The sequence below is a fragment of the Phoenix dactylifera genome, chromosome 12 (assembly GCF_051530095.1).
Source record: "Phoenix dactylifera cultivar Ajwa chromosome 12, Ajwa_hap1_PhDact_Kaust_v1.1, whole genome shotgun sequence".
In the NCBI taxonomy this organism is placed as follows: Eukaryota; Viridiplantae; Streptophyta; class Magnoliopsida; order Arecales; family Arecaceae; genus Phoenix; species Phoenix dactylifera.
Genome location: NC_143201.1, coordinates 2266821 through 2282649, shown reverse-complemented (window position 1 = coordinate 2282649; position 15829 = coordinate 2266821). Strand labels below are relative to the sequence as shown.

General features: G+C 35.9%; 2 protein-coding genes across 3 annotated transcripts in view; one reads left to right on the top strand and one right to left on the bottom strand.

Moving 5' to 3' along the window:
* LOC120104023 (uncharacterized) overlaps window positions 1–15829 on the bottom strand; it is a 57327-nt gene that overhangs the window by 22137 nt on the left and 19361 nt on the right. The window contains exons 7-10 of one of the 2 annotated variants that reach the window (XM_088708964.1): window positions 14974–15087; window positions 13606–13977; window positions 11688–12059; window positions 9269–9554 (exon numbers count right to left, since the gene is read on the bottom strand). In XM_088708964.1, coding sequence (XP_088565090.1) covers window positions 9472–9554; window positions 11688–12059; window positions 13606–13977; window positions 14974–15087 — 941 coding nt within the window. In that variant the 3' untranslated portion in view covers window positions 9269–9471. Of the gene's footprint in view, window positions 1–9268; window positions 9555–11687; window positions 12060–13605; window positions 13978–14973; window positions 15088–15829 lie in introns of those variants that run through there. The other variant, XM_039129702.2, reaches the window with a different exon arrangement.
* LOC103714564 (uncharacterized protein PHLOEM PROTEIN 2-LIKE A4-like) lies at window positions 5185–6975 on the top strand. Its single transcript, XM_008801852.6, has 3 exons — window positions 5185–5314; window positions 5884–5996; window positions 6343–6975. Exons 1-3 carry the CDS (start codon window positions 5273–5275, stop codon window positions 6716–6718), a joined length of 531 nt encoding a protein of 176 aa, XP_008800074.3. The 5' UTR covers window positions 5185–5272; the 3' UTR covers window positions 6719–6975.

Genomic DNA, 15829 nt, shown 5'->3' with positions numbered 1-15829 from the left:
CCAGTATACCTTTCTGTAGCTAGTACCTTTTGGTGAGTCTAGCTTTACTGAAGTTGAAATCTTGGTGCCTGGTCCACTTCAGGTTTCAGGGAGGTATTGGAGAAGTTAATACAACAGGTGGTGGTTTAGTACATTAGTTATAGCATGACATGGTTAGTGTGCTGTCCTCTTAGGTTTTCTTATTTGATCGGTAAATTATGTGGTTGTATGTAATGCATTGATTCATGAATACTTGTTAAATGATGGATTGGAGGTACAAAATTAGTATCAAATTAAGGTACCTACAGATGCGGCGATCTTTTTTGAAAATCTTGCGTTTCATTCTCAAATAATGGGTCTTTTGATCCAAACCATCTTTAGGTTTTGAGTCGGTGAGCATATGCATACTTGCTCAAGATTTTAAATTCCGTGAGATGACGGTGTCCCGATCTCTCCATAGAATAGGATACTCTGTCGTCCCGCTCTCTCCATAGAATGGGATATTCTACTGTCTTGCCCCATCCAGACAGTAGTTCTGATAGTGTATCCTAGTAGATATCCACCATGTCTCTTTACTTTTTCTTTTTTTTTCTCTATATTTCTTTCTTTCCTTCTTTTCTTTCACCTTCCTTTTTTTTTTTCCTTTTCTTTTCTTTTTCTTATTCTTTTTTTTTACTTTTTTTTTTTTAATCTTTCCTTCTTTCTTTTTCTCTCGCTTCTTCTTTCTCCATATGGATAGATTTTGAAGTCCGGACGCATCAGAGTCTGGGATGCCCCACCACGGTTGGAACCTAAAACTTGTACTTGCTTATCAATCAAAAGTTGAATAATTTTTTTTTAACAGATAGTTTGTTGTTTAAATTTCTAAGGGCACCAGCTTTTTCCTTCGATAAGAGATCGTTGGTAAGCATATGATGACATGTTTCTGAGCCTTCTGACCGTTCTTTGATCAGTTATCCTAATAATTTTTGCTAGTTTGAGTGCAGTGGTAAATAGATCGGTAAAATGAATGGTGAATAATGATTAAAGCTTCTTCAAAACTCTCCCCTAAACATGGCTCACTGAGATTCATCGATAGGCTATATAAAAAAACAAACTTCACCAATTGAAAATCCAGCATGAGAGGAAAATTTTTGAGTTAGCGACCTTTCTTTTGGTAGAATAAAATCTTGTTCAACCCTGTGACTGGTTACAAACACAAAATTTATCATCAAATCTGTGGAACCAAGGATAAAAGTGAACCAAGAACACCAATCAGATGGTTGGATGCCATTTTCATTTGTCTATAGCCTATCCTTCGGCAAATGGAATGCATACTTCAAGTTCTGGCATCAGAGAGGTGGAACTCTGCGAAAGTATTTTAGAACTTTCACCAGATATCACTACTCAAATGGAGCTTGGGGGGATTCTCCCCTTTTTGGCGGGGAGAGGGGCCGCGCGGGAGCGATAGGGACGGGCGCGGGAGCGATAGGATTCCCCCCTTTACTTTTTTTTTTTTTGATAGCTTTGTTTGATGCCGTTCATTTTTTTTTATAATAGTTTTTTAAAAATTAATAGTACCTTGCAGTAAGATTTTTTTGTAAACAATAATTATTTTTGATGTCGGCTTGGTGTGATCATATTCTTCCCTAGTAAAGCATGCTATGGGAATGAAATCACGAGAATGTAATGCTGCCTGCTGTTCCGTTTGAAATGCACGAGGAAATGAGTTTGAAACCAATGGGGATATTTGTCATGACAAGGATAGAGAATAATATGCACCTTTGGATGGCCCCCATCAGCAAAAGACTGCATTAAATAATATGCATTTTTGTTGTTTGATGGCTGTTCATCTTCTGATGATGGCTTCTCAAAGATGAACAACACTGCAAGGACATTCTGGTTGAAGAAATTTCTGCGAAAAACAATCATTCTTGATGTCGGCTTGGTGCGATGGTGTGTTGTCAGCTATGCGAAAGAGATCATATTTTTCTTTTGTAAAGCATGCTATCTAATTGGCGTAAGAGAGAGAGAGAGGGGAATGGAATCACGAGAGCATAATGTTGCTTGTTGTTCCATTTGAAATGTACGAGGAAATGAGTATGAAATCGAGGGGGTATTTGTCATGACAAGGATGGAGGATAATATGCATGGTTGGATGGCCGCCATCAGAAATAGACCACATCAAATAATATGCATTCTTATTGTTTGATGGTCATTCATTTTTTGACGGTGGCGCAAAGTGCGCAAGGACATTTTGGTTGAAGAAATCTCCTCGAAAAATAATCATTCTTGATGTCGGCATGGTGGGATGGTGAGTTGTCACTTATGCCAAAGAGGTCATATTTTTCTTTTGTAAAGCTTGCTATCTAATTGGCGTAAGAGAGAGATGGGAATGGAATCACGAGAGCGTAACGTTGCCTGTTGTTCCCTTGGAAATGTACGAGGAAATGAGTTTGAAACCTGGGCCTTGCATCAATTGAGAATGTCTCGTCCGGTTTTTGGTCATCCTTGCCGAACAAGGTTACTGGTTTGACCTGTGGGTCCAAGAATTACTTTCTATTTTCGCTGCATGATTTCCTTCATGTAGCTCCCATGATGCCTTCCTTGATGGTTGGTCAATCAGTTATGCAACTTTATGAGAATTTTATTAGTTTGTAGGCCAGCAACATTAACTTAGGTGAACGTGATTTGTCAATTTATTTATGCAATAAAAACTCAAAGAAAAAAAGAGAGAAGAAGGAGAAGGAAAGAGGGTTTGGATTTTTTTTTACTGAAATATTTTTTCTGCAAAGATAATCTCTAAAAGTATGATGTTTGAGAAAATAATCTTAACATATTTGGTTGATAATTTCTAAAAATATGATGCCTGAAATATTTTTTTATTGAATTATAAAAAGGGATGGATGGATCAGTAAATTTGATGCAACAAGCTTGGAGGGCTAAAATTTAACTTCATAATAACTACCATTGAGAAAAGGTATCGCAGAAAATCATATTTATTTTTACTTATATTCAGTTTATAATTTGATAAATTTTTCCCCTCAAATCACTCAACTCTAATTTTCTAAGAAGTTTAAGAAAATTTAGAAACTTTGGTAAAAGTAGGTTATAGATCTCCTTTTCTTTTATTGATGATTAATTAAATGAGATATAACACACACACATATATATTAGTGCGATCCATTCTTTTACAATTTATGTCGGATTTCTTTTTTAGTTCGAATAGAATTTAGCTTTTCTAAAATAGACATTACTAGTGAAAATAAACATTACTTTAAAATACTCTGCCAAATTCTTTTTATTGGAAGTGACGCCTAATCAAAATCATTCTCAAAAAAAAAAAAGCTTTGACCGGCTTGTTTCAGAGTTCTAATGATGAAATATGGGCCTGATTATTTGGCGCATTGTATCTTTTCATGGATGAAACCACATCATGAAGCTCAAAAAGTTACTCAATTTGAAAAAATAATTATTTTAATCGAATGTCGTATGTCCAAGTTATGGCTTCTAAAAATTTGTATACGATTTGGTTTTCCTATATGGCAGATCTCTCCTGGACCTGTCTAGCCTAACTTTTAGTAGCCAAAATAATCCACATCGAGTCTAATAATTTTTCTAGATCAATTTATATCTCTAATCATTATTTTAGGGACCAACGTGCATAAACATTATAGGTAGTTTAATTTTCCAAGGATGATCAAAATTACATATCTGATGGTATAGCTAGAAATTTTACTTGTACAAGCTTAGAGGCATCGATCCCGTGATACAAATTAAAAATAGAAGCAAAATATTAAGGTGCCATTTGACCTCGCTTCATTTTTTCTATTTTTAAAATAAAAAAATATGCTTTTGCCTTTCTTCTACATCTTAAAAATATAAATATATTATGCATAATAATTATTTTTTTGAAAAATAAACATGGTGGTGGTGACAACAACGGTGAAACTAGCCATGAAGACAAAGAGCAATGGTGATGATGTTAGTGGCAGGGCAACGATGAGATAACGAAGGCAATAGCGACAACGACGATGGAGGCAGTAACGATATTGTGAGGAAAGAGTGGTGGCAAAGGATAGGAACAATATTCCGAAGGTGAAAGTGGTGGTGGAGGTGATAACAATGATAGCTGATACGGTGATAATGACAGCAACAGTGTGGATGGTGGCAGCAAGGATGATATGCGAAGATAGTAACAATAATAACCAGTTGCAAACATTAAGGCGATAACAATGATAGGGACGACACTGATGGGTATGATGACAAAAATAGTGGTTGCAGTGAAAAACATGAATTTATTGTTTTTTCTTTGATAAATAAACTAACTAATTTTTTAATTAATTTCTTTTTTATAGAAATACTAAATATTTTTTTAAAAATATATAGTCGGAACAATAGTATGCATATGTTTCTACATTTTTATGTTTAAAATTAGGAAATAAGAGAACCAAAGGGTCTCTCAAAATTACCAACCAGCCGCTGTTGTATGATGACGAGGATGGTGATAGAAAGATCAAATTTCGCAACCGACGTATTCGATTCCAATTCCTTTTTCTGAAACTCTCAGCCGCATCCTTCTTTTTCGCCCGTGGTTTCTTTCATTCACACCTTTCTTTCTCACGCGATATGGCCTTTTTCCTTTATTCCTTCCCCTCGTGGGCGAACGAAACTTCCGTTTCCGAGGTGAGCAGCGTGCCGGCCGAGGAGGCAGTGAGAAGGAAAAGATTTGGTATGGTCCCTCCCGAGGAAGAAACTTATTCCAGGAAAAGACGAGTGCAAGAAAAGGAACATGCATGCATGGATTGTTCCCAGCTGCCAGTTTTGGAGTTAGCCCATAGTTTCAAAAAATTCGTGAAAACGGATTGATCATAGTATATATATCAAAAAATTCGTGCCAGCAAATCATAGATTCATTTAGGTCGATGTTCGCATTAGATGATATTCTGGAGAGCCTTCGGAAATGAACTGAAGTCGGCAGACTTTGTCTTGGAAGGCGAGTTAGGTATTATTCTAAGACGTTGTCTTAGAGATATTCACGTATCAAACTAAATGACGAATACTTGTGTGTGATGCCTAACATGGTCTTATCCTCCACGTATAACTTTATCAAAGAAGTTATACGGAATCTTGCAAGCCTGGACGGTGCTAAAAGAGTTAATGGTCTGATGATTCAAAACTTCTTTTCAATAAAAGCGGATTCCTTAGGCATAGCTCAAGCTTATATATATATATATACGCTATATAGATAGTTGAGGTCCAAAGGGAAGAGTGCAGGGTTAACCGAAGAGAAACAAAGCAGACGAAATTAAAGATGAGCCACCAAGCCCATGGCCCTCACTGGACAGGTGATCATGTAAGTTGGAAACAAATCTTGTTATTAGTTTTTCATATTGGTTAAAGGAAAATTTCGAGCAGTTTCGTCGGAGTTTTAGATTAATATTATCAAATGGAAACTATATATATATGGGCTCTTGTGAGAATTGCATAAAACAAGCGAAGAAATATGTTTGATGCTCTAAAAATTATGCATCGCCACATTTTTCACGAGCATAAAAACGATCTTATGTTAAGATTGTTATGATTGTATGCTAATTTGATCAAGATGTATGCTCATGAAAAATATTTACTCTCTCGAAAGAATTCTATGTCATAGTTCATTGGTTTGCTGTGAATATGTGAAAATAAAAACAAAAAAAAATGAAATATTTTTGACAAACAAGAGAAGATTTGATCGTTAATGTTTTGGAAATGATATTTTGACATAGGACTACTCCAATATATGCGCAGATTTATATTTGATTTTTTTTTGTCAAATAATGAATTTTTTCCGATTTCCATCTTTCTATTCAATCAACTTTCTCATGCCTAGTTGATGCATGATACTAATAACAGATACAACTACTTTTCATTACGTTTTCACAGGGAGTATCGGAAGATAGGGATGGCTTTCACTTCCGTGCAAAAGCTTTGGACATAACGTGGGGCAATGACTCAAGGTTCTGGCAGTGGGTGCGCCTAAACAAACATGAATCAAGGTATCAGACATGCATTTTTTTTTATATTAAGTATTATTATCTCTTAAGTAGGCGAACAAAAGATGACAAAAAATGGAACATAAAAATTATGGGTGCACATTGTGGATGATGGTTCAGATTGGCAACCAAATCTATCCCACAATTTGGCCAAATAAAAATATGGCTGAAAAATATCAGCCTGTTTGATCTAAAGGTTTAGCCTGTACTCGACGACCCGATGTGCCCTGGTTTTAGACCTGCATTTTGTGCAACCACTAATGCAAATCTCAAGTGCGAGTGCTTGGGAGCCCTAACAGTAGCTTTTAAAATGATGCTAATTTATGCTGATTTTTTTTTTTTTGGCCAGTAAGTTGAAGTTTGATGAAGGTGCAGAGCTCATTCAGGTGAACTGGATTGAAGTGAAGGGGACCTTGGATGCAAAGAAACTCTCTCGTTCAACATATGAGGTCCATTACATGATCAAGTTTAAGGATGATGCGTTTGGGTGGCACTCATCCCACATCACATTTCAAGTGACCTTACCAAACGGGCAAAAGAGCAGGAAAACTCTAGTCCTGGAGAATTATAGAAAAGCGTGCAACGTATGGCATGAGATCCATGGTGGGGAGTTCAGCTTGATTTCCGGCACCAGGGGCAAAGTGGCGTTTAGCATGTATGGAGATGATAGTGAGTGGTGGAAGGGAGGGATCATTCTTGGAGGTGTAACAATCAAGCCTAAATAGGCCTAAGATCGAGCTTTCATTAGATAAAAGTTGATGAGTTTGGATCCTCTACCATGCATGCTTTGCACCGCAGAGAGTTGTACATCATCACCACGTTACCCAATCATAGAGACGGATATATAGCTATCCAATAGCATAGGAATCCTATTATTAGTGTTGATGAACATGTTGCTGTTCTAATTCTAGTTGGTTACTTTGACATTTAATATTGTCGCTGCCTGGCTTTTATAATTCTATATGATTTACTCTTATGTGCATTGGATTGGAATACCTGTGTTGGCTGTTTGGATTTGTTTTGTGTTTTTTCTCTTTTTTTGCCTAAGTATTAAAGTAAAAAAAAATATACACGTTGTGTTTTCACAGGCTATCCATATAAATATTACCAGCAGCGCTATTGTATAGTTCATTGAGTGAAATCATTTTTTATTCCCCCCCCCCCCCCCCCCAAAAAAAAAAAAAAAAAAAAAAACTATGAATAGCAATGCAGCCATCACAAATGTGGAGAACACCATTTATTAACTTTAAGGCATGCTTGGTTGGAGGGAGTTGTGCTTTGGGATGAGAATGGGAATAAGTAACTTCTATTCTAGCCATTTGGTTGGGGAGAAGTCTCAATCTCATTCTGATTTCAAAAATAAATGAAAATGCCTCAATCCTCCGGAACCCAATCTTGAATCTCTCCTAGTATTCAATCTCAATCCGATTTCGATTTTGATTCCAGTCATGAATCAAATGCGCAGGAGAATATGCCACACATTCCTCATTCAAATCCATTTCAATTTCAATCCGGTCGCAAACCAAATGCACCCTTAGTTTCTAAGTAATTTTAATAGGGGCAAAAGGGCACACGGAGCATTCGAGGAGAAATCAGGTGCCATTTGATCCGTAACTAGAATCGGAATTGGAATGAATTAGAATGGGAACCAGAATTGCTATATTACCCGCACGTTTGGTTCATGACCAGAATCAGACGTAGAATGGGCTTTAAATGTTAGGGGAGAGTAGGGATTGGATTTTGAGAGATTGAGATAAATTTTCATTTTCTTCTAGAATCAGAATGGGAGTGGGACTCCCTCTAAATAAATAGTTAGAATGAGAGTCTTTTATTTCCATTTCCATTTCCATTTCAGAATCTAACTCCTTCCAACTAAATATGCCCCTAATATTCACCATCTCGGTTGCCTATCATATATTGTTCAGTCCCTACTGGCGTTTTTGTCCATGGCTTCAGTTTTCATGGTTATTTTTTGTTTAATTGATCCTTGATTTCCCTGTAAAACAGGTCAATAAAGTTTTGCTTACTACCGTGCTGGAATACTTCAGCGGCGTGGTTGAGCCTTTGGATGGCCTAGGCCTGAAATTTATGGGGCTTCTTTTTAAGTTTAAGAACATAATGGAGTTTGTCTTAAATATGCAGTACTCAAGGTTCTTAAGATGAAGAGAAGGGCAAATGCTTAGAAGGGACAAAAAGTGCTAAACTCCTTCAACTATCACGTATTAAATTCAATGCTCATTATGATTGTAACCCTTTTCTTCCTCAGTATAACTTGTAAAATTTTTGGGAATGCTCCTTTTCTGCAGAAGAAGTGTTTATTTGGGGGGTGATACTAGAGAATAGAGAGGGATAAATGTCAGGCTACATCTATGAAAGAATGGTGCGAAGTAATGTTACAAATAGATCATGAAAGAATTGTTCGAAGTAATGTTATAAGTAGAACATAATCATTGTCAATGAACTTTCCTCATTATAATCTATAATTAGGTTGACTGAAAGTTATGTATTGCAGAAGGAATGAGAAGAACAAAATTCTACCCAAAGAACCCATATATATTAAGTTTTGCACTTAACATTTGAGGTGAGAAACGCTGATAACTTGAATTAATCATGTCAGGCCACTCGATGAGCTTGAAATGAAGGTAGCATAATTAACTAACATTTGAGATTTTCAAATTGTAGACCACTTTTTAGATGCAGTCCTGAACTTTTCTCCCTTTACCGACAATTCATGCAATTTCTCTGGCCCTTTCAGTTTATCTATTTCGCAATTCTTTCAAAACGAGCTGTGGATAACCCCACAAACTAATGATCCTTGTCCAATTGAGCGCTGACTAGTATTTAGAACCATGGATTAGTTCATAGGTCCTAAATAGAGATCCAACACAAGGTTACATTTTAGTTTTCATGGACCGGCCTGACAGAAATAAGTTGTTATGTCTGGGACATAAATGCTACGTTGAAACAAGATTGGATCCAAAACAAATCCTGGCCAACCACCAGATCCATTGGACAGATTGGATATGCCACCAAATCTTGCTCCAAGCCAGTTTGGATCATATATGCATCAAACCCTGCACAGACCTTTTAGTAGACCTGTCACAAATGATGACAGAAGGAATAGCTGACTAACAGACTGTTCTTTTATTCAACCTTGATCATGAATTTCGTTACCAATTCCTCTAGCTTTCTCTAGATAGCATTGATTGATTCCCAAAGACTGCCAACAAAATTAAGAAGCACCGGGTCGCAAGGAGCAGAAGAAAAACCTTACCTTCACAAATTTTTCATCTTCTATGCAGATGAGGTATAACTGCACTTAAAGAGTACCGGAGTTGAATGAATTGAATTGTAAAGGTCAACTAACAAGAATCTATGAATGCCCAGAATTATCATGCATCAAATACATGACAATTGAAATATGACAACAGCTGAACCAAAACAAGTGACTGAATGGCAGCTAATTTAAATAAAAAGATTATGTATAAAATTGGTATGCACCCAATGCATGCACACCTGTAGCCCCTTTGTTTACAAAATTTCTCCTCTGCTTGAATCCACCTGCAGCATATCAAAGACTAATGTGAGTCATGTAATTTCAGGGACATCCATTGATCAGTTGAGTAGGATGCAAGAAGGGGAGAAATAAGTTTAAGACATGTTTGCCACAGGCACTGCTTGGTGTAATTAAGGAAGAACACTGCTCATACCCGATTCATGATGGTACCCATGAGCCCTGAACAAACCTCACTTAACATAATTTATTAAGGTCCCAACTTGACTAACATAATATGTTTAATGGACATGTAACTTTTAAACAATCTTGCTGCAAAATGAATGAGGTCAATTATGGATTAACATATTTAAGAGCTTAAAAAAGCTCCTTTGAAGAATTGATCAGATTCACATGTATTCTTGCGAGATAACCTTGAGTTCCTTTCTGTTCAGCATACAGGAACTCAAGGCTATCGCGAGAATACATGTGAGTCAGCTCTTTTGGCAAGCATGCACAGACTTTTAACTCAAAATCAAATCCAGAAGTGTGATATGAAATGTAATTAAGTAGATTTTGTGTTGTGTATGCACACCAACAATAATAAAACTGCCAGCATGAATTTGAAACTGTACTCTGTGTCTAGCTGAAAGCAGTGGATACACTTACATGGCTGCAGTCACGAGAGATAGCAAAGCTGTTTGCTTCAACCGGTCTTTAAGTTATATGCCAATTAAGTGAAGCTCATGAAAGCTAGACATGCATTTTTAGCTGTGTTATAATGGGAATGGCTCAGAGTCAAGCACCATTCTGGACTATGAAGCCTTCCTTATAGTGTTTATCAAGGATGGGGCGCACATTTGTTACCCTAGGTATCATTGTTCTGCATATGCTTACGAAACAGTGCATCACTGAGATTAACCTATGCAGCTGGGAACCAATTACCCTAGGTATCACAGCGCTTCATGTAATGTTTTCCTTTTAAATGAAGGATGTGCATTGCTCGTGCCAAGTACTAGTTTATATAATACCACATGGTCATCTCTTCCAAAGTTTTTGACCTTTTTCGTTAAAAAAAAAAGAACTTTTTGACTCATCATGGTCTAACGTTAATGAACAAAAACAAGAGGAGAAACATAATATTATTTGTAAAGAAATCATGACCTAATAGTCTTTTTGAAAAAGAACTAAATGAAGTGCAAGAGATGAAAGAAGAGCAAAATGTTAGTAATCTCTACATAATACCATGCCCTATATAAACATAGAAAAGCACATTACGTTTTTGAGCAATAACAAGCCAAAGCAAATAACATAAATTTAAATTCATCTTTTCATTAATCCATATTTCGAGTTCATTCACTACAGTTTCCTATTGCTATTATCACCGATTTAATAGATCTCTCCTTTGAACCAATTGCAGCTTGAGAACACTTTTTTACATGGTTTATAAACTCATCTGCTTTGACATTTATGCACTTTCTTTCCATGCAAAAATCTGGACTCATGTAGCTTTCAGATTTCAGTATCATCTTGACTGCCTTCAGATTTTTTTTTCCTTGGACATAGTACATTTTTGTGATTCATGCTTATGCACATCCCTCCTCCATCGCTATTCACTGTAAAGCATCATCTCATCTTATCTATCATGTTGGTGCCCCTCTCATCCTACATGCTGTTCTACTCATTCTTAGGCTGTTCTGCTATCTTCTATGCCTACTATGCCACTCATTAGTGGATCTACTTTCTACAAAATAAATGATTCATCTTTCTAGAAAACTTGGGTGTTTACTCGCATTGATTTTGAAGGGGGTATAAAGATATAAAAGTTGACCCACTACAGTGTACTTAGAGATATTTACATCTATTTCACAGTGCCTGTTGATGCCCTTTTTTTTTTGAGTCTATACAGAATGTACATATAGTTTATATCTACATGCAAGTCCAGTATGATGTTCTGCTCCTTGATGTTAGTCCTGGAAGCTCTACATTGGCCTCTACTGCTAAGAAGAGGATTTACTTCACCAAATTTTGTATATTCCCTTAGGAATTACTTGCTCCCACAAAAGAAAACTAGACCTACCATGATGCTCCAATATTATGTAAACAGTTAAAAAGAAGAAAGAATTATGTGTAATGCAGTAGAAGAAAACGGAGAAGTACAGAAAAATGAGTAAATTTTGAGCCAGAAGACAGAAACATACCAACACTTGTTGAATCAGAGAGTCTAAGAATTTGAGGAATCTGATTCTCAAGTTCAAATGACGATGTTTTGGTATAAAGGATTTGTTTTTGTTCAGCCATCTCCAACTTTTGAAAAGGTGGATCAGGAGCCGCTCCTGACTGATTAATGTCAGTAGAGAATGTCAATCCTGAGTTGTTTAGATAGCCATTGTCTGTCATTTTTGTTGTATTTATCACCTGAGGAAATGTTCCTGTATTTGAGTTCTCTGTTGCCAGCATGCTTGCTGATGTGCTCAGCCCATGAGCTGGAACAGAAGCATTACCATCCTCCTGGATTCTTTGATGTCCAGAGGACCGACCAGGTATGACAGAATTTGAAACACCATCTGCACCTGAAGAAGTTGAAGCATGTGAGTTAATTCAGTTGTGATATTTGTTCTGTTTTGAATCCAAGGTTCCAGAGTGAAATGAACAATTGTAACCTTTTTCATTATGCACGATAATGCCATTGGCATCAAAATGTTGAGGGATTAACCAGTATTGAAGAACAATCATAAAAATATATTTAGCGAAACATGCACTATTAAACATTGAAAACATGCAAACAAAGTAAATGCGACTCATAGGCAAGTAAGCAAAAATTGCCATCTAGAGTTTGACATCGAACTTTCCCTGTAGCAGAAAGTTCTTTTCAACTGCTTAGAGGTCAGAAACATTTCTGCATTCTTAAAGCTAAGATTAATATGTAGCTAACTTCCATGTTTAATAAGCCACATATAATGCTATTAGGCTTACACATGATAAACAGTCAGTTTATTCTCTTAAAAGATAGTTTCTCTTGCCAACTCTCGAATAATTTATTTATCAATTTTCTTTTATGAAGAAAAAGAAAAGAAGGAACATCATAAATTCTTTATTTATAAATTATCGATACAATCTTGTATGTCCTAGGTAGACCTGACTGCATTTTGCTAAAAATAAGGTAGACCGGACCAGATCATCATAACTATGAACCATCTATCTGCTAAAGATAATACAGGAAAAAGAACAAGTTGAGACAAACTTAAAGTCTTCCCTGCATTAGCCTGTGTTGTCAAGCTTCTTGGTCTGCAATTATTCACTCCCAAAGGTCACCATTTAAGTAGATCTTCCAGTTACCCTATCAACCTGACTTTAGCAAGGCTTTTGGTAGAGGCTTAAAGATCCACTTGCTTTAGCATTTATGCACTCACCTTTTGTGTACAAATTTTAGCCCTCCGTGTCTTCTTTCATTACCATCTCAGTTTACTTTTTAAGATGCCTCACTAGCATTTCCCCTCTTGTTTCTCCAACTTACCAGTAGTGATGTTGTACCTTTATGTTCATGAATCCATGGTAATGTACCCTCTAGCCTCATCTCAATTCACCCAGTTTAATTAGCATGCTGACCGCTCTCGCTCCTATCCTACTCATGACTAAGCTTCCATGTTATATTCCATGCATTTCTCCTGCCTCATCAATAGATTTATTTGTTAGTAGCATAGTTAATCTGTTTTGCTGGAAAAGCTGGTGTTGTATGACTTACCCTGATTTTCACAGTAACCAATTGTATTATGCACACACTATGTCATGGTATGTAGTATAATCGCTGATGTATGAACTCTTATATCGTATGAGTCTGTTTGCACATGTTTTAAGTATTCACATAAATACATCTCTAGTATGACGTTGAACTCCTTTGTTGGAAGTCCTATAAACATGTAAATAAGCTTTATGTTCTAATAAGAAATGCATTTACTACATAGCATCTGTACATTTTCTTCAAAAATTTGAAAAATTTGCTTTGTGATTGAAGGAAAGGAGACCTACATGATGCTTCAATAGATGCAAGAAATGGAAAAGAAAGAAAAATAATGCACTGAGTTAAATTGTCGCTGAGTTGAGGAAGAAGGAACACACCGTCACTTTTTAAATCAGGGGAACTGTAAAGTTCGGAAATCTGATCAGGTAATTGAGACGAATCTGTATTATGTTTGACGAGATTCTCAGTTAAACTTTCAAGACTCCAATCAGATAATCCAAACCAAGATTCATCAACATCAGGGAGTTCCTCAGCTAAATCTTGAGGAACAAAACTTTTTAATGATGTATCAGCATCAAGAGGAAGCTCAGTGGATGGTTTGCCGGACATCTCAAACTGGTGGGAGGACGCACCATCAGCATCTCCAGTTAATGAGCGCGCTGCCAAGAGATCATCACCTCCAGATCCTGAAATATATTGTGCTGCCAAAGAAGTTGAAGCTTGTTCAATGCCATGTTCTGGAATTTTCTCTGGAATGGCAACACTGATATATTAATTCATTTTATATTGGAAATCTTATACTGATATGTGGCAACACTCGCGCATTCATACACAATTTGGTGATCAGATGTTTAGGGATGAAACTGCTACTTAGGAGCAAATACTATCGAAATACATAGTAAGAAACCTTTTCCAAGAAAAAAAGGAAATACATGGTAAGAAGCATGCACGGCAACCTCCAGAACAAGATTCAAAAGTTTAGACTCACAAACAATTTAAATGCATATGAAAAATTACCAACTTGTATATTGTAATTTACATAATGAAAAAATTGCTAATATGAGCTGACATTAACCTCTGTTCACATCATAACCCCAGCCAACCGCAAAGAATTCAGCAATATGGATCTGTTACGGAAGTTTTGTAAACAACTAATTTCATTCATCTATTATAAGCTATATGTTAATAGCTAAGAAAAGATAAACATGCATCATTATATTCTTCTCATACCAAATTCTATTTTTGTTGACCTTCCAAAAGGAAATTTTTCTCAAGAAACAGAAATGTGATCTCTTAGGCCCCATTTGATTGCAGATTTTTTTTTTCAAAAAAAAATGTAGGAATAACTATCACCTGACCATTGATATCTTTGTACTGAGCATGTCACAGAAGTGATCGCCAGTTGGATGGCTAGCCATCTATGCAATTGGCTAAGTCCATCATCTAGCATTAACTAGGATATTTGACAACTATGGTATGGCAAGCTGTCCAAAGAACAATAAGTAATTTGCACAAAAAAAATACTAAAATATACAGCAACGAACATTGAATCATGAGATGATGGCATGGAAGAAATGGAGCAAGAAGTTGAGTTAAGATTATTATATTACATAATAACTGATTACTTCCTATGAAAAGAGAGATTGGCAATCCAAATTACGGAGATTAAAAAAAAAATCATAATAAACGAACTCTTTGGTCAGATGTAAGCTAAGGAAATTTTTTTAAAATAAAAAAAAGAGGACCTTGTGGGGGCACTGAGATTATTGCGGAACATGTTGCACAACTCACATAAGTTGCTCCCCAACGGTGGAGAAGGGCAGTCCCACATTTACCACACACAGATTTTCCTGGAATACCTACAATTACAAGAAGTCAACAAACATTATTGAATGTGCATAAATACTGAATAAAGAAAAAACAATACTAAAATGTTGAAGATTCCTGATAACACTTGGGAACATAATCTGTGCAAGTGTCCATTGTGAATGCTCAAATATTTTTGACTGATGACAACTTTGGAGATACTTGCAATTTCATTGATTTCTTGTATAAATAATCTCCACACACAATCCAAAAACATCAAAAGATACTCCAACTAGCCTATTCTGATTATTATGTGTTATAGTTAGAAAGTTGAACATTTATTCATTATAATAATAACTAATTGCACCTTTTAGTAGTCTACTCTGTAGTGACATGGTAGTCCTCTTCATGCATTGTTATTCAAATTTAAGGAGAATTAAGTTCAATGACTTGAAGTTTTATTTTTTGTGCAACAAAAAGCAATTTGAAATCAGCCTATAATCTAGTGAAGAGGTGTTTCGAATCAAATAGGAAGCATTTACTATTTGCTTTAGGTTTAGGAAGCAACTTCAAAATTCTGAAAAGAATTAATGTAAGAAGAGCTAAATGAATTTTCTTTTTCCATTAAGGAGGACTACTTTCGTATTTTTTTTTTCTCATCCAAAATCAAATGAAACATATTGTATCATTACTTCCATATTTTTTAAAAGACCTAGATAAGTATAGTTTCTAGTAGTTTTCACGTTGATACTTGATCTGTTCTCATTGTTATTACTTTATTGACATAAATAATAT